Source organism: Dendropsophus ebraccatus, chromosome 1, assembly GCF_027789765.1.
Source record: "Dendropsophus ebraccatus isolate aDenEbr1 chromosome 1, aDenEbr1.pat, whole genome shotgun sequence".
NCBI classification, from domain to species: domain Eukaryota; kingdom Metazoa; phylum Chordata; class Amphibia; order Anura; family Hylidae; genus Dendropsophus; species Dendropsophus ebraccatus.
In genome coordinates, this window is record NC_091454.1 from 119,188,401 (window position 1) to 119,214,256 (window position 25,856).

The 25,856-nt window shown below is 42.5% G+C and overlaps 1 protein-coding gene across 1 annotated transcript in view; it reads right to left on the reverse strand.

The window, feature by feature from the left end:
• The window catches only part of PUS7 (pseudouridine synthase 7), a 53,116-nt gene that overhangs the window by 11,508 nt on the left and 15,752 nt on the right, over window positions 1-25,856 (reverse strand). The window contains exons 5-12 of the mRNA XM_069977771.1: window positions 24,800-24,944; window positions 18,441-18,552; window positions 17,460-17,537; window positions 12,075-12,203; window positions 8,456-8,581; window positions 8,316-8,377; window positions 3,085-3,245; window positions 348-474 (exon numbers count right to left, since the gene is read on the reverse strand). Coding sequence (XP_069833872.1) covers window positions 348-474; window positions 3,085-3,245; window positions 8,316-8,377; window positions 8,456-8,581; window positions 12,075-12,203; window positions 17,460-17,537; window positions 18,441-18,552; window positions 24,800-24,944 — 940 coding nt within the window. The remainder of the gene's footprint in view (window positions 1-347; window positions 475-3,084; window positions 3,246-8,315; window positions 8,378-8,455; window positions 8,582-12,074; window positions 12,204-17,459; window positions 17,538-18,440; window positions 18,553-24,799; window positions 24,945-25,856) is intronic.

A 25,856-nucleotide genomic window follows, 5' to 3' on the forward strand; every position in this document is an offset into this window, starting at 1 on the left:
TCTCATGATGTTTCTTAAGCCAACTCTTCCCCGGGTAAGGGGAACACCTGGCGACCAACATGATACAAAACTAGATAAATAAAACAATGGGATCAGATCAGACCACCATCTTCTATTACTCTACAGTCCAGTTTTGATGATCACATGCCCAGTGTAGGTGCTTTTAACGGTGCACAGGGGTTACAACAACCATAGCAAGCTATGAGGCACTTTTTTTTATCATATGTGAACGGACTCTTTACTCACTGCTAAATATATCCAAACCCCTTAATAGGTGGCACTGTCACAATACAAACAAATTAATTTAAGATGACACACACAATCTAAAACATAAATCCATGAAATACCTCCTTTAAGCACAAGGTCTCCAGGAACAACTTTGAGTCCATACTCCTCAATTCTCTTGCTTACCATGTTATTCCATACATAACTCTGATAACTGTGTATATACATTAGTCGGTTATTCCTAGGAATCTAAATGAAAATGGTTAAATCCAAGTCATTTATTGCCCATATCAAATTTTACAGCAAACAACAGTTAAAAATAACCATACTAACCCCTTAACGATCATGGGTGTACATTTACGCCCCCGCTGCCTGGGCCTTGGTGCAGGAGGACATAAATGTATGCGCTGCCAGGGTCCAGGGCTATGGAGCGGGCTCAAAAGCTGAGCTCGCTCCATATCTGGTGAGAACTGGCTGCTATCTGCAGCCAGGTTCTTACCCTCAATGGCGGGCCGGCGGAAAAAAAAAAATGTCCCAAAGCCCCTCCCCTAAATAAAGGTGAAAAACACCCCCCTCCCCATTTTATACATAAAACACATAAGAATATTAAAGTTAATTAACATATAATACGCCGTAGCGTGCGTAGTCATCTAAACTATTAAAATAAAAAACATTATTATTCCTGCACGGGGGAACAATGTGAACAAAAAGCGGTTAAAAAAAGCAGAAGCCAAAAAGACAGAAATGGCTGCACATCGCACCCATGGCTGACACGAAAGCTTATTCAGTTACATTTAAAACCAACATTAGTAGTATGTATATAATTTGGCCAAACCATATTGCCTCATGTACCACGTGCAGGTCTTCTGATACACGAGTCCCTAACCAAAAAAACATCACTGTGCCGGTCAGAGACTACAATACCCGCAGAACGTGCGCAACTAGAGAAGGGGGGCTACGGAATTGCCCTGCAACCCCATTGTCACAGGACCAGACCCTAAAAGGCCCCCCCGGACCCCGCAGGCGCCACCGGTGGAAAAAGTAACGCCAAGCAACACAAGTGTGAACAAGATCTTACCTCTCCATTCCTCTGCAGGTAGAATGGGATACCTGCACGCGGTACATGGGGCAGTGTGGCTTGATCAATTCGTACGCAAAATTCTGATGTTTTTTATAAACCCGAGAGGAACTAGTGTCAACCATAGGTGTGAGGTGCAGCGCTCTTTTTCTTCCTTGAACCATATTTTGTTTCTCTCTTTTCTCAGTGTTTTTGCACTCCTCCTGGAAGACCCACATGACCGCAATTAGCAGGAGACATCTGAGTGCATGTGCTTTTATCTCTCCTGTTTGTCCCATTCTATCTGCAGTAGTAATGGTGAGCGCAATACCTTATCCAGACTTGTGCTGTTTGGGGGCAGCTTCCTCTGCCAGCGGTGCTGGCTGGGAGTTTTTTGGGGGGGCATTTTGGGTCTGGTCCTGTGGCATGGGGGTTGCAGGGCCATTCCATGGCCCCCCTTCCCTGCCCATGCACGCCTGCGGGGGTGGTGGTCACTGACCGGCACAGTGTAGGGACCCATGTGTATCAGATACCTGCACGCGGTACATGGGGCAGTGTGGCTTGATCAATTTATACACAAAATTCCGATGTTTTTTTATGCAGCCGAGAGGCACTAGTGTCAGCCATAGGTGTGAGGTGCAGCGCTCTTTTTCTTCCTTGAACCACGTTAAAAAGCAGAGATTGCTTATTTTAATGACAATTTATGTATAAAAAAAATAAAAAGCGATCAATACGTTTGATCTAGAAAAAAATGTTACTAAGGGTATATTCACACGGGCGGGCTCGCAGCGAGATTCTCGCTGCGAGCCCGGCAGGTCCTGGCAGTTCCCATAGACTACATACTTGCTGCGGTCTAAACGACCGCAGCGAGTATGTAATTATACCGCCCTTAACCCCTTCTGCTCCCCCGCTGTGTATATACTTTACCGGTCCTCGCTGCACGGGTCCGGCGTCCTGCTCTCCTGTCCGGCCAATCAGTGTGTTGCCCAGCCGCAGCCACTGATTGGCCGGGCGGGAGAGCAGGACGCCGGACCCGTGCAGCGAGGACAGGTAAAGTATATACACAGCGGGGGAGCAGAAGGGGTTAAGGGCGGTATAATTACATACTCGCTGCGGTCGTTTAGACCGCAGCAAGTATGTAGTGTATGGGAACTGCCAGGACCTGCCGGGCTCGCAGCGAGAATCTCGCTGCGAGCCCGTCCGTGTGAATATACCCTAATAAAAATCTGTATATCATGGCACAAAAAAATGAAGGAGAGACGGAAAAAACGAAAACGCAAAAGTGACAGTTGGCCTGGTCCTTAACGGGTTAAAGACTAATCCACTATAACTGTTGGGCTCTGGTTAATGGGCATCTGTCAGCTCAGTATGATGAATAATGCATAAAAGACAGGGAATAAATTTGACTGAAGCGGCAACCTCGCTGACTGTTCAATAATCTGCAGTGAAATCAAATGTTCTGCAACAGCTTTGGGATTAAAACTGCTTGCTCATCAGCCGATCGCGGGTCCTGTTAGGGTGCCTTTACACAGAGATTTATCTGACAGATTGTTGAAGCCAAAGCCAGGAGTGATTTTGAAAAGAGGAAAAATCTTTGCATTATGATCTGTTCTCTGTTTAGTCTGTTCCTGGCTTTGGTTTCAAAAATCTGTCAGATAAATTGCTCTGTGTAAAGGCATCCTTATACAGGCCAATTATCCAGCAAATGAGCAATTCCTTGTGCCCTAGGATCCAAAACTAAAGTAATCTAAAAACTTGTAAATAGTTTATATAACAACTGATATCTATTTATGAATACTCACTATGCCAAACGCAGTCACAATGTTTTTTAAGCCATACTTTGAGAGTCCACGAAGCAGCTGACCTTCTACACACCGCTTAACGGGGAGTTTTCGCAGCGCAGCATCTGGGTCCTTTGTTTTTGCCCACTCTTCGCGGCACTGAACCAGATATCCCTTTTCAGCTGTAAATACACAGTTCATAATAAGAGTAATGTCAAACTGTACAGTGTTGTAAGACTTCAAGTGTCATGGTCTTTAAAACTTAAAAAAATGAAACGCAGAAAGTCCCAGCCAGTATAGAGTTCCATGGCTCAAATAACAGCCTTCTCTGTGAGTGCAGATGACTGAGACGTCCTGTGTTTGGTCTTTTTGTTAACCAGCACAAGACCAAAAAGTTGCGTTCAGGAGACTGGATCTGAAGTAAAGTAAAGCTTTATTTTACAGCATGCCAAGTAAAAAATAAAAAAAACAATATATATATTATATGAATGTATATTGCAAACTTGCTTTATAATTACAGCTACTGTTGATTTAGATTTTGAAAGTTATAACGACAGTGACACTGTGTCTTCTTGCCTGTATTCCAGATGGGGGAATAGTTGCCTTTACTTGGTTGTGCACTCCCACCATCCCATCCAGGTGGTTATTATTTTTGCTAGATTTAGTTGGATCCTGCATGCCCAGAGTATAGGCTTATTATATGCCATGGAGAAGCCAAAGTACAGTGTAGGTCCATCCTGGCATGAGGGGCCACCTTATCGTGGTGGGTTGGTTTACACTATTTGCAAATAGTATACAGAGAGCCTCATTATTTTTAATGGGGGGGGGCTGCTTTTAGTGATTTTCATATCTGTATTGGGTCTGTATCTTGCCATTAGTGGTGAGCGGTCACATTTTTTTGTGTGTTCGCAATTTCAGCCATAGCAACGTGCTCCTGCCTAATGTCAATGGGGGTATTAGGAGAGTGGACCAAATTTGTCTTTTTGACACTGGCTCACACTGACAGCAGCGAAAGCAGGGCACCACGTGTATGTCAAACCAAACTGCAGTGGTGATAAAGCAGGAGTGAAGCAGTATGTAAAAGCTCCCTCTCCTGTACTGGCAAGTGTCAAAAAGATAGCTGACCATTATAATAGAGCACTCATCTGATGGATCGGTGCTCTGTTATATACACAGCATCGATCTCAACGGGGCTTCTAATTACTGTATGTGAAAACAAAACAAAGTGTTTTTATTAATAAATAACCCCCTCCCTTAATAAAACTCCAAATCATCACCCTTCTCCATTTTATAAATAAAAATAAACAACTAAACAAACAGTTTGGTATCTCTGCGTGCGTAATTGCCCGAAATATACATTTATTTAATTCATGATCCCTCATGGTAAACGGCAGAATTTTGGTCGCATCAAATCCAGAAAAATTGTAATAAAAAGCCATCAAAAAGTCGCATATGCGCAAACAAGGTACCAATAGAAAGTACAGATCATGCAAAAAAATGACACCTCACACAGCCCCATAGACCAAAGGATAAAAGCGCTATAAGTATGGGAATAGAGCGATTTTAAGGAACATTTGTAACCAAAATTGGGGCATGCACTACCCAAATGTAATAGGTACACGGGTGCTACCTCACGTACCTATAAAGATACACAACACCAAAAAAGAGAAACAGGGGTATGCGATATAAAGGAGCACTCCATAGAAGGAAATAATACAAAAATATTTATTAGAAATACCTAGAAAGTTAACATGTGCTGACACAAAGGTTGGCAGAGGAACAAAAAATCCCTACACATTAAAACCAATTAAAATTCCCAAAGGAAAAAACACACATGGTAGGACCCACACGGTATAAGGTACCCCCAGGGTAAAACCACGGTCCTACAATATAGCTCAACTAACCCTCATAGGTCAAACACAATGCATATACAACCTAGTGATAGAAAGAATTAACACAAACAATATATAAATAAGTGTGTGTAGCTGTGTGCGTGTCAAATGAATGGTGATTAGAGAGAGAAAATATGATGTACAATAATGAGTGTCAAACAAAAAGAGATGAAAACCATCCAAAAAACATCACCAAATGGAGAGGGAGAGGAGCGATCCGTGGCTGCCCATAATGCCCCTACGCGTTACGTTCCACCGGAACTTCGTCAGGGAGAAGGATATGCTGTGTAGGGATCCTATTTATACATATACTAATGTCAGGAGGCACCTGTGGCTAATAGTCCATCAAAACACTCACCTGTCTATAGTGATACATCTTTCAGGGTATGTGTAACCATGGCAAAATGGCGCCTGCGGGGTCCCGAAGTTCATGCCGCGCCTGCGCAGGAATGTATGAGCGCAAAGCGCCGCCAGAAGCCACATCATATGGGCATCCCGGTACTCACACTGCGCCTGCGCAAGAATGTATTGGCACAGAGCGCAGCCGGAAGCCGCATCAAGTGGGCAGACGTCATCAGACAGTCATATCTCTCAACCAATAAAACGGCAATAACTGTTTATTATGAGCACTAAGGACATCATTGAATATAATACAAATAATAAACAATATCAAACTGGCCCGGGGAATTGGCAATCACCAGGCTCAATACAAAGTTTGATATATCTACTTTATAGCTAAATCCCTTAGCGCATGCGCAAACGAGACCCATGATGTTACAGTCCCAATATATGTGTGGGAAATACAAACCCTATTATCATTCATACACGGAGATAACAATGGGTTCTCTGGAGTGCTCCTTTACATCGCATACCCCTGTTTCTCTTTTTTGGTGTTTAAGGAACATTTATTTTCTGTAAAAGGTTTAATTTTTTCTGAGCCATCAATTAATATAAAAGTTATACATGTTACATATCGTTTTAATTGTACCGACTTGAGGAACATATATAACATGTCAGTTTTTCCATAGGACATACGGCGTAAAAACGAAGCCCCCCCCCACAAAGAAAAAGAATTGCGTTTTTTTTTTCAATTTTACTGCGCATAGAGTTTTTTTCTGGTTTCGCAGCATATTTTGTGCAAAAATTCAGCTCGTCATTACAAAGTACAATTAGTAACGCAAAAGAAAAAAAGGGCTCATGCGGGTCCGTAGGTGCAAAAATGCAACTGCTATGGCCTTATATACACAAAGAGGAAAAAACGAAAACGCAAAAACGAAAATTAGCCCAGTCCTTAAGGGGTTAAACATAACGCCTTTAAATAGGGAGGAAGCGGCTAAGCAATATCTCAAAACATATACACCTTTGCAACAATTTTTCTCTGATTCATTTGAAATTGTAGTAGTTATATTATAATAAATTTAAAATGATTCTAAAAGCTTAATAGAGAAGCTCCGGCCCTGTCAAAAATCTCACAGGTGACAGGGGAGAAAACAACAAGCAACCTTTGCTCTTCCAGTGCCCGCAATGAGCAGCGTGACCGGCCCCAGGAACCCCCTCCCCCGGCTGTTGGACAGCCCGGTGTCCCACTCCAGTCATTGACTAAGCGGACAGTCCATCAGCCGGGTTGTGACGCTGGCTCTACTGGAGATCCTGAAGCAGCAATCCAGCGATGGAGAGGCACAGGGAGAGAGAGGCGAGTTGGTGTAGTTTATGTTCCCGCCTGCTGCTAAGAGTCCGGCCAGGGGCTAAATTATTCTACTTTGAAGTATAATCATGTGCAAACTGTTAAATGTTTAACCAACACAATGGCGGACATTTATGCTGCGTTTACATGAACAATTATCGTGCGAATTTGCACAACAACAACGATCGAATTCAAACGATAATCGTACCTGTAAACGCAGCGAACGATCAAGCGACGAGAGAAATAATTCATTTTGATCTTTGAACATGTTCTCAAATCGTTGTTGGTCGCTTAAACGCTGATAGTTATAAAAAAAAGTTACTTCGAAATCGTTAATCGTACAATCGGGCGAATTATCACTCAGTGTAAACGCAGCATTAGGAAAGGGTGTAAATATACACCTGGTGTAAACTGCCCACAGCAACCAATCACAGCTTAGCTTTCAGCTCCGGTAGAATAGAAGCTGAGCTGTGATTGGTTGCTGTGGACAGTTTACACCAGGTGTATATTTACACCCTTTCATAAGTCTCCCCCAATAAGTTTTCTTCCAAGAAAAGTTTGATCAGCATTTGACACCCAGCATGGTTTTGGTATGCAGACGTTAAGATACTACAGTGCGCAGATCTTGTCTGAGGTTATAGGACGACAGGCATATATAGTAAAATATATGAATACATAAGATTTTAAAATCTCATGAAACTATATTTTCAGCTCTAGAAAAAGACTAGGCCAGCATAATCCACCTCCTTTTCTGTTCTAAAACAATGGTCAGATGTTACTTTGTGTAAGTAGACTTTCAAATTTATATTTGGTGCAGTGATATTGTTTCCATAGACCTCTCTATAAAGTTTTAAGAGTCACTGTCGTGAATTATTATTATTTTTTTTTTTTTAGAGAAATCAATAGTCCAGGCGATTTTAAGAGACTTTGTAATTGGGTTTATAAGCCGAAAAATGAATTTTTATCATGAAAAAGCAGTTTAAAGTTCTCCCCATCTTCATTGTTCTCCTATGGAGAGAGGGAAATGAGACACCTAAACAGGACAACAAAGAGTTAATTAAAAGCTACATTACCCTCTGTCCTCTCTCCTCTGATTTCACCATTGACCTCTGAATAGCTCCCCCCCCCCACTGTAATCCTTTGTTCTCTGCTGCCAACATTTCTCCTCCTCTCTCCTCCATAGCACAGACAGGATGCGTCTGATTGAGATTTCCTGATTCTGAGCAGTGGATGACAGAAAGGAGGGGAGGAGGGGGACCTGGGAAAAGTCTTTTTAAATGCATATTTGCTTAATAAACCCAATAACAAAGTTTTTTTTTAAATCGCCTGGACTATTGATTTCTGCAAAAAAAACATTTCACGACAGTGACTCTTTAAAAAGCAGTATAACAACAAGTTGCATGTACATGACGACACTGAATAAAAATGCAGATAAAGACAAACATTAGGGCTTCCTATCTTAGCATCCAATTGCTTATAGGATTTTAAGTAGACAGACATTAGTAGCTCAGGTTTATTCAAGAATACAATCCTAAATAGAATTAACAGATAGGTTCATTCCCTTCTGAAAATGTATTCAGTTTTACATAACCATAACAGCTTTCTACTGGTTGTAATAGTACCTGTGCAACTTTCAAAAGATTAAAAAGAAAAATTGTAAGAAAGTATTTCCATACCCCCAGGCCTTGGCTTCAAGATTAAATCGATCATTTCATTCCAGTTACTCTGAAGAATAGCTCTTAAAAAAATAAATAAATACCTGTCAGCAGTGGAATTTCTAAAGCATAAAGTGTAGGTAGCAAGTTCTACAACTTACCTTCCCACCTGGTAAGTAGGAACAGCAGTTGTTCCAAACCTTTGCATGCCATAATAATTTATAAACCCAATATCCCTGAGCGAGGTCATGGCTTGCTCAACTTGTTCACCTGTTCCGGTAATATTTCTGCCAAAAGAATAAACATAAGGTTAATTAACCATTTATTCTCCCCATTTTACAGCATCTTTTACATTAGTGTGAAAGGTTATGTTGGAAGCCTCTTTCACGGATTCCATCAAAAATCCCTAACTAAATATTGGTTGCAGTGCTATAAATCGCCCGACACCTTGCCGTAAAATTGAGAGACCCTAAAATAGTCAATGGGATCAGCAACAGCATAATCTTTACTGTTCTGCACCTATGATGTGAACACTTAAGTTTGTTTTTGTGTATTTTGTAAGTCATGTCTTAGAGTACCGAGAAGAAATAAGAAGTGCACACATGGGGTCCGGCCCTCAACCAGTGCCACTATCACTTTCATCCAAAAACTATTTTAAAATCATTTTTAGGTTGCATCTATATTAGTATCTACACACCCAAAAAATAACAGTACCCTCAAAATGTATCACCATGTTGGGTTTTAAAGCGACTCTGTACCCACAATCTGACCCCCCCCCAAACCACCTTCGGATAGCTGCTTTTATTTCAAGATCTGTCCTGGGGTCCGTTCGGCAGGGGATGCAGTTATTGTCCTAAAAACAACTTTTAATCCTACAGCGATGTGTCTACTGCTGGGGCTTACATTTGTATATGCATTAGGCTGGCACCACCTCTCCGTCCTTCCTCCCCACCCTCCTCATCATTAGGAATGATCCAGGAACATTTACTGCTGTTTAAGCTTTGCACAGGTGTATTAACGATCCAGCCCATGTTCATTAGGCACACAGAAGGGGAATAGGAAGCAATCTGCCTGGAGCATTCCTAAACATGAGGAGGGCGGGGAGGAGGGACAGAGAGGGTGTGCCAGCCTAATGCATATACAAATGTAAGCCCCGGCCGTTAGAAACAGCACTGCCGGATTAAAAGCTAATTTTTAGCACAATAACTGCATCACCTGCCGAATGGACCCCAGGACAGATCTTGGATTAAAAGCAGCTATCTGAAGGTACAAGTGGTTTGGGGGGGGGGGGGGTCAGATTGTGGGTACAGAATCGCTTTAAAGGGGGTGCCCAGCGAAAAAAAAATTCTTTTAAATCAACTAGTGTCAGAAAGTTTATATAGATTTGTAATTTACTTCTATTTAAAAATCTCGAGTCTTCCCATAGTTATAAACGGTTGTATGTCCTGCAGGAAGTGTTTTTTTTTATTTACATTCAGAAACAGAGCTCTCTGCTGACATCTCTGGCCGAGTCAGGAACTGTCCAGAGCAGGAGAGGTTTTCCATGGGAATCTGCTGCTGCTCTGGACAGTTCCTGACTCGGCCAGAGATGTCAGCAGAGAGCACTGTTTCTGAATGTAAATTAAAAAAAAAAAAACCAATTCCTGCAGGACATACAACAGTTTATAACTATGGGAAGACTCGAGATTTTTAAATAGAAGTAAATTACAAATCTATATAAACTTTTTGACACTAGTTGATTTAAAAAAAAAAATAAAATTCCGCTGGGCAACCCCTTTAAAGCGACTCTGTACCCACAATCTGACCCCCCCCCCAAACCACTTGTACCTTCAGATAGCTGCTTTTAATCCAAGATCTGTCCTGGGGTCCATTCGGCAGGTGATGCAGTTATTGTGCTAAAAATTTACTTTTAATCCTACAGCGCTGTGTCTAACGGCCGGGGCTTACATTTGTATATGCATTAGGCTGGCACCACTTCTCCGTCCTTCCTCCCCGCCCTCCTCATTTTTAGGAATGCTCCAGGCAGATTGCTTCCTATTCCCCACCTGTGTGCATAATGAACATGGGCTGAATCGTTAAGACACCTGTGCAAAGCTAAAACAGCAGTAAATGTTCCTGGATCATTCCTAATGATGAGGAGGGTGGGGAGGAAGGACGGAAAGGTGGTGCCAGCCTAATGCATATACAAATGTAAGCCCCGGCCGTTAGACACAGCGCTGTAGGATTAAAAGTTGTTTTTAGGAGAATAACTGCATCACCTGCCGAACGGACCCCAGGACAGATCTTGTATTAAAAGCCGCTATCCGAAGGTAGAGGTGGTTTGGGGGGGGGGGGGGGGGGGACAGATTGTGGGTACAGTCACTTTAAGGAAAACACATTATCGCTGTTGCCTTACTTCACCAGTATCCCTGGGACTGCCCAATACATGTTTCACACTTTGGTGATTCCTCAGTGTAAGTGTGAAACACATGGTCGGGAGTTCCCAGGGGTACTGGTGAAGTAAGGCAACAGTGATAATGTGTTTTCTTTAAATATTTTCTTTTTCCGAAAAATAAAAATCTTTTCTGGTCTCTTTACCTCTTGTTTTTTTTTCCTAGCTTTAAGCGCTTCTTTTTTCTCCTTTCTGTGATGTTGGTGTAAAGGCTATAGGCTATTATGTTCCACCAATTAACCTCAGATTGTGCCCCCCTTGTCCTTGTGTTCAGTTTCTTATTAAAAACACTTCCCTCCTTTAAGCATTTTAACATGTTTAAAGATTTTAATAATATTCCCCTTTCCTTTCTTTCTTCCAAACAATACAAATTCAGATCCTTAAAGCGTATGTACCCACAATCTGACCTCCCCAAACCACTTGTACCTTCAGATAGCTGCTTTTAATCCAAGATCTGTCCTGGGGTCCGTTCGGCAGGTGATTCAGTTATTGTCCTAAAAAACAACTTTTAAACTTGCAGCCCTGTGCCCAATGGCCGTAGAATGGAGTATCTGTGCCCTAACTTTGCACCACTCCACCCGTCCCTCCTCCCCATTTTTCTTATTCCTCTGCAGTGAAAACTACACAGGTGCCTTAACAATCCAGCCCATGTGCTGTGCTGATACAGGTGATGAATAGTAGAAAATCTGCCTGGAGCATTCCTAATGATGAGGAGGGCAGGGAGGAGGGACAGAGAGGGTGTGCCAGCCTAATGCATACACAATCTAGGCCACAGCCGTTGGGCAAAGGGCAGCAAGTTTAAAAGTAGTTTTTTAGGACAATAACTGCATCAGCTGCCAAATGGACCCCAGGACAGATCTTGGATTAAAAGCAGCAATCCGAAGGTACAAGTGGTTTGGGGGGGGGGGGGGGTCAGATTGTGGGTACAGAGTCACTTTAAGCCTATCCTGATAGGTCTTATGCTTTAGACCATCCATTTTTGTAGCCCATCTTTACAACCGGTCTACTTTATCTATATATTTTTTTGTAGGCGAGGTCTCCAGAACTGAACACAGTATTCCAGATGTGGTCCCACTAGAGCTCTATACAGTGGGATCACAATCTCCCTCTTCCTACTGGTTATACCTCTAGCTATACAGCCCAGTATACGATTTGCTTTCCCCACCGCCTGGTTGCACTGGTGACTCATTTTAAGGCCCTCAGAAATCACTACCCCTAAACCCTTCTATTCCTAAGACAAATAAAACAAATTATCGCTACGTAAACCAGAGATCGCCAGGGTGTTAAATTTAGCAGTCCAAAGTCAATAGAAAAACAAAAAACACATAAAAATGTATGTGATATCTAACCTTAAAACAACGGTGAAATGATTTCCTTGAAGTTCACCCAGTTTTAAAGGATTCTTTTGATATGTAAAGTTTCCCAGTTTAAAGTTCATTAAACATTTGTTTAAATGAGACAGTCTTTGTGCAGAGATTCTAAAAAAATAAATAAATAAAAAATCATCATGTGCACAATTTATTTTCATGTGATAGTTAAATAAATATTAGGGGGAAAAAAAAACACATTGTCAACGAGAAAATTTATTTCTAGCTTCTCTTGTGTTCACAGTCACATGACCACTCTGCTTGTGATGTCACCTTACTCCACCATGATCATGTTCAGTGAAAGGAAAAGTATATTGCACATGACATCACAGCAAGTAAACAAGTCGCAAGCAGAGTGGTCATGTGACTTAGCCTGAGAACATAAGAGCTAGAAATAATGAAAGTTTAGATAGAACATACAACACCAACAGAAGTCAATGCAATGCTAGCTTTTTTGAAAAAATTTTTTTCCAGACAACCCTTTTAATTTCTGTAAAGGATTAGGTAGCGGGTTTGTCGTCTCCTGGGTAGACGGGCACACTTTAACAGGCACACACATCAAACAATAAGTGTTTCATGCCACGGACCTCAGTTTTATTGGCAGTTTGCTTTGCTGTACATAATAAATCATAAAACAAAAACACAAGCAAGCTAGTAGATTCCACCTAGGTGGTCCACCGGCGCTACTCACTATAAATATATATAATGAAATGCTGTCCAAAAGGAGTACAAGTGTCACATATGGAGTCCACTCCTGGGCTGAAAAACAACAATGGCTAACTCTGAAACCTTGCCAATCCGTCTAATGCAGGCACTACAAGTCTCAGTTCACCCTCTCCAGCATAAGATCCCAAAAAACTGATCCTGCCTGGGATATTGGAGCAAACAGTAAGAGAGCAGGTCCAGCACAGACGGTCCGCGGCAGGAGGAAACAGGATGCAGATCCAGTGTATACAGTCCGGGGTATTGGATGCAGTGGCAAACGTAATAATCCTTCAGAACTTGAGTCCAGGAACAGGCAGTGTAGTGGATGGAGTGTGGGCACGCTCCGGCCGGCAGCGTGCACCACAAAAACTTCCGCCGGTAGATCTTAGTGACGTCACAGAGAAAAAGTAAGGAGGCCATAGTAGACCAAAAAACCTCTGACTAGTTTCAGAAAATGGTTTGTTTTCCTTCGTCAGGGAGGGCTCTTGTTTTTCAGCCCAGGAGTGGACTCCATATGTGACACTTGTACTCCTTTTGGAGAGCATTTCATTATATATATATATTTTTAGTGAGTAGCGCCGGTGGACGCAAGTGGACCACCTAGATCAGGCATGACCAAAGTCCGGCCGGAGGGCCATTTGCGGCCCGCGTTCCGAACTTTTACGGCCCCCCAGGTATCCAGCTTGCTATTATCTGCCTGTGTTATAAAGTATATAGCATGTAGCATGTAAAATGGTCGGCCCTCGCACATGTTCACTTCATCAAATTTGGCACTCTTCGAAAAAAGTTTGGACATGCCTGACCTAGGTGGAATCTACTAGCTTGCTTATGTTTTGGTTTTATTATATGGATGACAGGTCCAGCAGCACTAATTGGGGTGTGGCGCATCTAGGACTGTGTGAGGGAGACAAATACCAAGGGCCCTATTACACCAACAGATCTGACGACAGATTATCTGCCAGAGATTTGAAGCCAAACCCAGGAATAGACTATAAACAGAGAACAGGTCATAAAAGGAAAGACTGGATTTCTCCTCTTTTAAAATCCACTCCTGGGTTTGGCTTCAAATCTTTGGCAGATAATCTGTCGTCAGATCTGTTGGTGTAATAGGGCCTTAAATCATAAAACAAGCAAACAAATCCTATGCTTGTCTGGTACTAAACAACAGGATACCTCTCTAACCGAGTAACGGCCTAATACCGGGTACCAAACCAGTATACGAACTCCTAATAAGCTCATTTACATATTAATTTCTGAATAAAGTTCACGAAAACGGCAAGACCAAGTAGTAAGAGACTGGTGCTGGAAACATGAGGTGCACAGCTGCAGGGAGATATCAGAAGGTTTGCCCAAAACTGCAGATTGTTTCACTTTAAAGGCATTTGCTGATTTAAAATTTTCTTGTCCTATATCCACAGGAGAGGGGACAAGTATGAGATTGTGGGGGTTCTCACCTCTGTGGTGCCGAGAAATATCCCAGTACTTCTAATGAGCTCATTTGTATATCTGATCTTAAATCAAACTGAATAAAAACAGCGGGGCCCGACAGACAAGAAGCACAGCAGCGTGACCAGGGATGTAGCTGCATGGGGATATCAGCAGATTCGTTTTCACAAACCTGCTGATCTGCAGGTCAGCGGTGGGAAAAGGTGGACAGGGTTTACATACTCGCAGCGGAATTAAAAATCCGCTGCAAGTATGTAAACCCATACAAACCAAGCACTGGGAATCGCAGTGGATTTCACTGCAGAACTTGCAGTGTAGAATCCGCTGCGATTCTGGTACATGTGAAGCTACTCTACCGGATTTCACGCTGCGAGTTTGCAGCAAAATCCACTGCAGATCCTGGTAGTGTGATTTTCAATGGGGTTACATACCCGCAACAAAATTTTCATTCCACTGCGAGTACGTAACCCGGCCCCTAAATCCCCCGCAGCATACGTTACCTGCTCAACGCTGCGGCTGCATGTGAGGCTACCAGCTCACGTCGGTCCCGCTCAGGTAATCAGTGACTGCAGCAGGGCAGACAGGAGCCAGGAACCTCACATGCAGCCGTGACGCTGAGAAGGTAACGATTCCATTACTCCTAAAAAACCTTTGGATATAAGAACATTTCCAAAACACACCATGGGGAGATTTAAAACATATAGAAAAGCTGCAAACCTGCCAGGTCACAGAAGAAAACCCAAGTGTTTTTTAGTACAATAACTTACATTACTGTAATCCCTTCCTGGTTTCCTCTCTGCAGTGGCGTAGCTACCAGGGTCGCAGCGGTCGCCACTGCGACCCGGCCCGCTACGAGGGGGGGCCCGCGAGGGCCCCCCCTTGCCACTGCACTGCTCCCCCCTTAAATTACTCTTGTGACCGCAAGCATTGATTTGCTTGCGGTCACAAGAGCGGGCTCGTCCGGGCGTCAGAGACGCTTCCTGTGTCAGAAGTCACAGCCCCGGCGTACAGGGAGCTCACTGATGCGCGCGCTGCTGGGGATAGAACGGGACACCCCCGGCAGCCGCGCATCAGCCGGGGACAGCGCCTGAAGAAGAAGAGGATCGCCGGGGGAGCGGGTTTTCAGGTGAGTTTGTGTGTTTGTTTTTTTAAAAATACTGCTTAGCATAGAGGAAAGGGGGGGCATCTATAAGGGGGGGAGAAGAGGGGGCCATCTTCAAGGGGGGGAGAGGGGGCCATCTATAAGGGGAGGGGGTATCTATAAGGGGGGGAGAAGAGGGGGCCATCTTCAAGGGGGGGGGAGTGGGGGCCATCTATAAGGGGAGGGGGGCATCTATAATGGGGGGGGAGAGAGGGGGCATCTATAATGGGGTAGAGGGGGTCATCTATAAGGGGAGGGGGGCATCTATAATGGGGGGGTAGAGGGGGTCATCTATAAGGGGAAGGGGGGTGCAACATGCAGTGGGGGCCATCTATATATACTATAAGGGGGTCACATAGAGTCAGTGCTACCCACCAAATGAGGGTGTAAAGGGGACAGTACAGATGTGCAGTGTGTATAGAGATGAGGATGGTGTCAGTGTGAGGAAACTAATATGTCTGTCTGGCAGATTCTGTGGATTCGTGGCTCGGAGAAGTTCTCATAACGGCCCAGGACGGATGGAGAAGATGAAAAGGAAAGAACTCCGATCAGAGAAGACGTCCCCTGTGAGTCACCTGATATATCTGCGCTGTAATTAATATGGTGTATACAACCTGTGTGGAGCTGCTTCCACCTCTATATGACTGTATGAGGTGATAGTGATCTGTGTACAGTGGATCTTATTCAGTAGCAGAGGTGGTGTTAGTCGGTATGTGGCGGTGTTAGTCGGTATGTGGTGGTAATATTTGTTACTTGTTATCCGGTACTGTGTTTTATTGGTCTCAGTATACTGGTTTTGGTCAGTAACAATGTGGTGGTGATGGTAGTGGTTGTGGTGTGGCGTTAATATTTGCCCCTTGTATACTTGTATTATTGGCAATATTGCTCTCAGTATACAGTAACAGTATGGCGGTAATATATATGGTAATATTTTCACTTCCTATATGCTGGTGTTATTGGTAATATCTGTCTTGGAGTGTATATATATATATATATATATATATATATATATATATATATATATATATATATATATACACACACACACACACACACACACACACACACATACACCTACCAGTAGCATCACTTGGTCGTGAAAGGGGGGGGGCCCCAAGTTGACCTCTCGCACCAGGGCCCAGGAGACATTAGCTACGCCCCTGCCTCTCTGAACTCTGACCCTGCTGTTACCTTGCAATAGTGCAGACACTTTCCCACAATCCCCCTTGCCTGCAGGATAAGTGGAGACAAATAGCTAGTACTTTCTAGAGACTGTGGTTAAACTGAGCATGCCTGGCCCACCAGGGAGATTACAAAGTCTCTCTCTCTCAAAAATAGTAAAGATTCAGAAATGCTGGTACATTTAAATAGGTTTATTGTCACATAAAGCCTCAGTTTAGACCCAGTTGTTTTTAATGACAGAACCCCTTCAAAGGGAACCTGTCACCCCCCCCGTGCCGGGGTGACAGGCTCCCGACCCCCGTTAGAGCCCCCTATACTCACCTAATCCCGCCGGGTCCCGCTTCTGGAGGTGGTCGGGTGATGAAGCTCTCAGCCGCTGCAGCCCGACGCGCGCGCTGAGAGATGAGTCCAACACCCATAGAGAATGACAGGAGAGTCCAGCGCTCCGTCATTCTCTATGAGCGTTGGACTCATCTCTCAGCGCACGCGCGCCGGGCTGCAGCGGTTGAGATCTTCATCACCCAACCACCTCCAGAAGCGGGACCCGGCGGGATTAGGTGAGTATAGGGGGCTCTAACGGGGGGTCGGGAGCCTGTCACCCCGACACGGGGGGTGACAGGTTCCCTTTAAGTCAACTTCTGTTGTCAAGATAAATAAAATATATATCAGTTAATATTTCTTAAGTTTACGTTAATTGGTTTGTCATTTATAGTTGTCGTTTTCATCCACATTACAACAGGGGGAACTTATGACGACCGATGTACTTGTACACCGGTCTAACATAAATCCCCATCCCCCACACCTTGTTTACAGAGGAGCATTATAGCATGCGTAAGTCATGGAAAATCAGTCCCGGGAGGAGTTCCACTTAACTGTTAATAAACAGTACTTACTTGAGAACTGCAATTGTTTGAACAGTGATAGCCCTCTTGTCCTTGGTCCCCATGTAAGAAAATATATTGGGTTTAACCCTGTCTCAAAATGAAATAACAGCATATAAGTGTTCAATTATTCTCTATGGGTACAGGTAATGTTGCAATAAACTTTCAAATTTTTATCAAATTTCTTAAAGAAATGTAAATGTTGAGGCTCATTTACATGCACTATACCAAACATGTTCACAAGGAAAAATTCATGAAATTCTCAAAACGATTGTATAGCCCTTGCATTGAGGTGTAACTTTTAGTAATTAAAAGGAGAAGTCCCATGAGGTTAAAAAAAAAAAAATTAAGATGAAAGGCAGAGGGGTGCAGTAACATAATGAACAAAGTAAACGTACTTATCCTCATGCCCCATAGTGCCGCTGCTGGGTGCAGCTGATGGCCTCTTGCAGCTCTTCCAGCTGCATTGTCACGTACCCGGCTGAGCGATTGCCCACTCAGCCAATCACTGACTGGGTTAGTGGGCAATAGCTCAGCCAGAGACATTGCAGATTGAAAAGCCGAATACTTGACGTATGTGGAGTGCAGTAGAGAATGACAGCCAGTGGCTGTCAGCGGGACCCAGGAGTGTCGCTACTGGGGCACAGAGGACGGGTAAGTATACATTGTTAATAAAAGGAGATGTCTGTCCGCTTTTAAAATCTGGAAGCCGGCAGGGGCAGGGGGGGACTTTGTTCAGGAGCTTGAACTTACCTCTCCCCTGCCTGCGATGAGTGGCAGGACTGGCCTTGGAACCCCCAGCAGGCTCTCTGACACTGACACCTCACAACCCGGCTGATGGACTTAAAAACAGCTGGACTTCTCCTCTAATTTTCCCGTACCCACCTGCCTGTTTTTATTTTTATGGGACTTCTCATTTAAAAATAGTGTCAGTAAGTCTAACTTTTGGAAAGTGAGCTCTATTTATTGTAGAAAGGGGGAGGGGGTACAGACCTTAAAAATTTGGAAAGCACATTAATAGCATCCATTGTGTCCTTGTTTTCTTTGTACAGCACAAAATGGCAAAAGCTCCCTCTGGATTTTGGCCAAGAATGTTTACGTGGATCTTAAAATAGAGAAAGAAAAATATTTGTATGATAGATTTAAAGGGAAAAAAAGCTGTTATGTCAGAAATGTATATTGACCTTTAGTAATACCCAGTATACAGGAAAGTACAATAAAAAATAAAAAAAATCATTTGGGTCAATAAAGTACACAAAACAATATAGATAACTTGCACAATTTGTTGACAAAGAAAAGGCACTGCCTTGTATCACCAGTTTAAAGTGTGTGTTGGCATTTCGATTGTTTTTCAGGAGCATGAAATGCCAGCTTTGCTTACCTGAAGGTGTTCTGACCTCTGTCCAAGTGTATAGCATAAAGAGCACAAGAAAGTAATGTTTAAATTCTACTTCTTATAAACGTTTTTTGGGGGTGGACATGCAAAAATAACTATGGCTGCATGGTCATTCCACTTTTTTGGGTACAATGGCATCCAGCAAATGCGTGGCAGGTCGCAATGGTCTTAGAAGCAGGAACAGGCTGTGAGATGAACCCTTCCCAGAATTATCTGGAATTCTACCCAGAAGATATCCTGTGGTTTAATGCTATATCATAACACACAGCATCATCTGTATTTTACAGAAATGTATTTTTAAGCAGAATAAGTTTTTAGACTAAGACAAAAAAACAAACTGTTAAATCTAGTTAAACTACATTTCTGCACATTTCTTCTAGTCATATAAAGTTGCATGCTGCCTTCACAATAGGAAATCTTTCATAAGGTGACAAGTGGGCTGGGAAAATGAATGCAAAAAGTGCTTGCACATCGCAAAAATAACTAAAAGTTTCAACAGGATATATATTTTGGTGAGGGTGCCATGCATTTTATTAAAAAAAAGTTATTCCTAGGAGTGTCTGTTTTTACTGTCATAAGGGTCCAAACTTTCATAGTTATCAAGTACAGACATTATAAAATGGGGAAAAAATTTACATAGTATTCTTTCTGGATGATCAAAGGCAAAACGTAAACAAGCCTAAGTCACTTGTCCAAAGTAATTACTTTTCAACGTAATTTTAGGACACAATAATATAAACCTGTCTCTTTATCAAGTGACCTGTAATTACATTAAAATTAGAGAGAAAAGAAATTGTCAGTACAAAACCGATAAAATAGAAGGCATGCATATCAAAAATGCAAGACTTCTACAATATCCAAGGAATGATGGCAACTGTATTTATCAATGAAAGACACTGATGGAAGTTTAGAAAATGCACCACTACTTGCTTGCATGCAGAACACCTCATGCTTAAGGCATGCAGAGAGTCACATCATACATTTTTAGGGTCTTGCTGACTGCAAGTTTAGGTACTAGGCAAGACAGTGTAAAAGCTGTACTACTAGACAAGCTCATATAATGTCAGAGAAAAGAACACTTGTATATTATCAAAACACATAAACTCTTACTAAGATGCAGAGGCCTGTATATAAAAAAAAAAATTTAAAAAAAATTTAAAAATAAAAATGGATTTAAATGCACCAAGCACCGAGATTAAAGAAAAGGTGCCATTTAAACATAAGGCATCTGGGAGCTGTCTGGTGCACACACAAAGTGCCTGGTTTAGGGTACATTCACATTCTGCAAATCTTCTGTACAGTTTTTCTGCACCAAAACAAATTGATGTTTTAAAATCAGTTGCAAATCAGAACCTGTGAATGTACCCTCAGTAACTAACTTTGTGACTACAACAAATGCTGAGTAGTAAGATCTCATAGACATACTTCGTTCCATCTGGCCCACACTTTTTGCTAACCTACTAAATATGAAATAACTAATAAAATGGAGGAGATTCAGACCCTAGTAAATTTTAATTTAAAATAAATATTTTGTGTCTTTTGGTCCAATAAGTTATGAAACTGTACATTAAAACACAGTCCATCTTTATAAATATACTATAACAAGATTTATCAATTTGTCCAAGACAAAAATGTGTCAGATTTGTCCAGAGAAACCGATCACAGCTCAGCTATAATCTCTCAAATTTGTGATTGATTGCTATAGAGAAAATCAAACATATCTATGTTTTAGATTTAAACATCCCAATGTTGGTGTATAGGTAAATGCAATGAACAATCCCCTGGGACATCTGTCACCATATCTCAGACAATCTTCACAGAGACACTCACCTCTAGGGTACCATTACATGGGCTGATGAAGACCCAATCAATATAGCAATTGAGTGCCAATTGCTAGAATGCTGCTTGTTTACTGGGGCCTATTACATTGCCCGATTACCTGTCCACGCTCTCTTCTCCTGCGCTTTGCATGCTTCCTGGTCCCGCGGCTGCAGCTTCAGCACGGTCTCTGAACTGACAGGCCACTCAGCCAATCACTTGCCTGAATCACAGTGGTCAGCGATTGGCTGAGTGGCCTGTCAGCTCAAAGAAGCTGCATTGTGTGGTGCCAGGAAGAGAGCAGAAGGTAGGAGAAGACCAGAAGCGCGGATAGGTAATGTATTAACTGCTTGTTCAATTGTCAGCCGCGCATCGCTATTACATGTAGTTATGCGCACCCAGCAATTTTGGGTCAGGGCCTAAAGAAATTATCGCTTCATCGGCTGATCCTTGTCTTTATTACATGGAGCAATATTGCTCTGTGTAATAGGGCCCCTACAATCACCCATACAAAGTGCAGTACTAAATAAAATAGTCCTAATAGAAGAGAGAAAACAGTGGCTGGCACTACCCGACTATCCATGCAATAGGAGCAGGTGGTAGACAGCACTCATCTTTGAGTGGTAAAGATCATCCGGCTTTATTAGTGCGAGAAGGTAGCAGGGAAAGGAGACAGATAACAATGGTTTTGCAGCTCTGTGCCGCTTTAATGAACGCTCTACCTTCTTGCACCAATAAAACTGGATTATCTTTACAACGTAAGGGTGAGTGCCATCTACCTTCTTTTCTAAAAAAAAGTAGTGCCACACAATAGACCTCACTGACCACATTCTGTAGACTGTACCTCAGCAGCAGCAACCTATACCCCATTATGCCCCTATCATCTTATTATTTACTGAGAGCAGCAATACTACCTTGCTATTTCATACATCCTCCCCATTAGCTCCCCATCCTCCACACACCTTAATATGGTTTAGTTTACAAGGGAAAATAAGATGTTCTCAAAGGAATATTTTTTGTAATTAAATGTCCCTTTGTGTAAAACAGTAAAAAAAAAACAAAAAAACCCTTTTCCACTAGTTAAAAGGAGTAGCATAATACTGCATCTCAGCAATCTCAGAATCAAGAGGGAAAGTAACTTAAAGTGACACTGTCACCCCCTTTGTGCATTCTGACATCTCTACACAGGTGTAAAGGGTAAATTTTGTGTTTTTCATACCTTATTTTATATCATACATCATGGTGCTTGTTCAAGTAAAAAGTGTCTTTTATCAACTGCAGATTGTATTAAGTGGGAGTGTCCTCACGGCATTAGCGCCACTTAGCCCCGCCCACAACGGCACCGTTGGCCCCATTGGTTGGCTGACGTAAAGGGGGTGGGGTCTTGACTTTTCGGCCAGCCTGTTCCAATGGCCCACTAAACACAATCTGCAGTTGATAAAAGATGACTTTTTACTTGAACAAACACCATGACGTATGATATAAAATAAGGTATGAAAACCACTAAATTTACCCTTTACACCTGTGTAGAGATGTCAGAATGCAAAAAGGAGGTGACAATGTCACTTTAATCACGAAGAGGACTTGGAAGCGTTGACAGGACAGTCGTCCTCACTGTAGGGTTTGTTAGATCACTTACCCCTACTTTTACCCAAAAAGGGAACAGATTATTTTTTGTACGGTTGTTACGGCTATGCTACATTTATATTGTGTGTGTGTTGTCAGGATAAGCAAGCACAAACATTTTTGACAAATCACAGTTGCACCATCTCATGTGGGTGTGCAATAAACTAATGGTCTAAATACGTGGAAATATATTTCTACAAACATTTTTGAACATAATACACGAGACGATCTTCTGAATGCAGCCTTATATAATCTTGTTTGCATCTCCAAACCTTAAAGCGAATGTACGATCAGGTGCATTGCTTTAAAGGGACTGTCACCTCCAACCCACTCTCCTCAAAACCCTAAACTAAAGTCATCTGTAAGTAGGATAAGGGCTGCTGATTCCACATCTGTAATGTGTAGCTTTCTACTGCTTTGTATTCCCCCTCTGTAAGCCTACAAACTGGGCATGTTAATGCATAGAGAGGATTACCTAGCTCAAGAATATAATGGAGGGGACTACTTAGCTACAGAATATAATGGAGCGGACTGCTTAGACTTCTTCATTTATCGGCTTATAGCAAAGGAACGCAAGAAGATAAAATTGAAGATATAGAATCAGTGTTGTATACTCTACTGATATGTATAGTCTACTGATAACTTTAGTTTAGCGGGTGTTTTGGAGGGGACTCTTTAGATTTTTTTATATGAACAGAAAGGCGTCGGGATGGCAGTGCCGCGGTCCTTTTTTGAACCGCAGCCCCAGCCTGAAGCACCCAGTGTGATGGAACCCCATATCCTCTGTGACACGGCTCCATTGATTGTAACAGAGGGGAGGGGTTTTGTCACAATGGGTGCAGGTGAGCATGTTCTAATTTAATTATGCTTAAAGTATATCAGTCAGTCATTAAAAAAAAAAGGTTGGGACATGGCAAAAGTTGTGATCATTGGGGCAGCTCGGTGGTTCAGTGGTTAGCACTGTAGCCTTGCAGCACTGGAGTCCTGGGTTCAAATCCCACCAAGGGCAACAGCTGCAAAGAGTTTGTATGTTCTCTCCGTGTTTGCGTGGGTTTCCTCCCACACCCAAAAACATACAGATATGTGAAGCGCTGCGGAATCTGTGTGCGCTATACAAATAAAAAAATCATCATCATCAGTGGGGGTCTCACTGCTAATCTGTCATCAGAACCCAGCAGAACAGGAACACAACTGGGACTGTAGGATAGCACAGCCAGAGTGGCGAAGGAGTAAAGTGTGGTAAGTATGGGCTTGTTTATTGCTTTACTGAAGGGAAGGCAGCATACACAGTTGGCTATTTCTCTGGAAAACCCCTTTAGCGTGCCATCACATGAAACAGACCACGACAGATTTCACACTGCGAGTTCTCCTGCGATTCCCTGTACTGTCATTTTGTATGGGTTTACTTACTCGCAGTGGATTTTTCTTTCTGCAGCAAATATGGAAAGCCCCATCCCCCTTAACCCGCCACTGCCAGGCTAATACATTACCTGCCCAAACTCCAGCCTGCCTCTCCGGCTCCCTGACATCCTGCTCAGCCAATCAGTGGCTTAGCGGGATACCAGGGAGGCAGAAGCCTGAGCAGCAAGCAGGAGCATGGCCAGGGCTTTATATACTCACTGTGGAATGAAAAATCCGCTGCGAAAATGTAAACCTATAGAAAATGACAGGACACAGGATTGCAGAGGATTTTGCTGCAGAACTCGCAGTGAAACGCGCTACAATCCTGTACCTGTGAAACCGGCCTTAATGTCTTTAGATTTTAGGGCTGGAATAACACAGTTTTAGTGCCTGAGAGCAGGGGCTATCAGAAAGGTCACTTCTTTTAATTCTCAATTCAGCCCAAAACAATCCTCTCAACTTTCTCCAGAATTAAGAGCTATCCTCCACACTGGGTACCAAGTTCCCTAACAGATTGACTTTGTGGTTACAGCGCCCAGAATCAAAGAAAGGAGATAAGAAGAAGACTGTACAATGCTGTCTAACGTGAGTAGGTTATATAAGCCAGGTGTTTTGTGCCTATCCACAGCCTTGGTGATGTTTAGTGCACTATACATTGGTCTTCACCTATTGCTAGAAGCGAGGACTATGTGCAGTTTGTTGTCTTGTGGCAGCAGGTACGTTCAGGTACTGTTCCAAACTCCTCAATCTCACTATGGCTGTTCTGGTGAGAAAAAGTTGTTGCCCCCATCCCAGCAAAGGGTGCGGTGTGAGCATCCAACTGCGGTGTGAGTACCAACTGCTAGCAGTACCTGTACACAGGCACTAACATATCTGGATGCTGAAATAACTTCATTTAGAGAGTAAACAGAGGGTATAAGCATGTACTCTTATAACATATCTGCATAAAGCTGCAGCCTGACTGCATGACAAATATAAGACTCCATAACCCAACACTGGCATACCGCTTGGCATTTTACAAACAGTATAGGAATAATAAAGTTGAGTATATGTGGCAGATGTAGAGAAGAAAGGAACGACTGGCATATCTAGAGATAAGATAAGATCTTACTTGATAAAGCTTTTTTGCCAGCTGCATGGTAGGCTATAATGTATTTCTTTCCATCTCTATCCTCAGTTTTGGTTTCCAGTCCAGGGAATAAGCCTTTTACAGCTTGATGAATGATTGTCCTCTTCTCTTTGCTATCATCAATGACCTAGAAATAAAATTAGTCACATTATTAAAGTGACCCGTCAGCAGGTTTTTGGTGTATAAACCTTTGTTATGATAACTGACTCCTTCAGTACCCAAATACCATGCTTTTAATCTATCATTTAGCAGTGCTACAAAAGGTCCAGAAAAGTACATAACATGCACTTGTTGGCAATGCCTCTCAGGCCCCTTGTAAAATCCTTCATCAGAACGGCATTACAAACAAGTAAATAAGATTGTTTGCTAGCCCAAAGGCACACCCTGTGGGCTTAGAAGACCTTTAAAAGCATGAATCCCTATAAAGCAATGGCCTACGTTTATAAACCTGCTTACAGGTCCACTTTGCAGGCCAAATGGAGACAAAATGCCAGTACTTCCTAGAAATTGCAGTCAAACTAAACATGACTGGACCACCTTAGCGGGAATTAAGCAAGGGGAAACAAGTTAACAAAAGAATGCAGGCATGGGGGATTAAAAAGTCTGCACCTCTCAAACAGAACATTTTCAGAAATGCTAGTACATTCGAAATATGTTTATTGAAACACAATGCCTCAGTTTAGATCTAGTTTTCTTAATGACACAACCCCTTTAAGCGCCCAAAATCTTGTATCTTGGACTACCCTAAGAACTAAAAATCAAATCTGCACCTGTACTGAGGTGTAGATGTGCATTACAGTTTATTCCAACCTTTTTTTTTTTTTATAATGGATGAATCTGTTAAAAACATGTTGGCCCTGCCCCTTTTCAAAAAAAAAAAAAGTGTAACTTTATGCCAATCAATTAATAAAGCCTATCCTGGAATAAAGCCTTAATTCCTGAACTCAATGGCCTGTGCTGGTAATGATCAGGTCTATATAACTGTGAGCAAAAGGATTTACTGTAGCACTTCTGCTACCTGTCACCCATTGGTCTACAC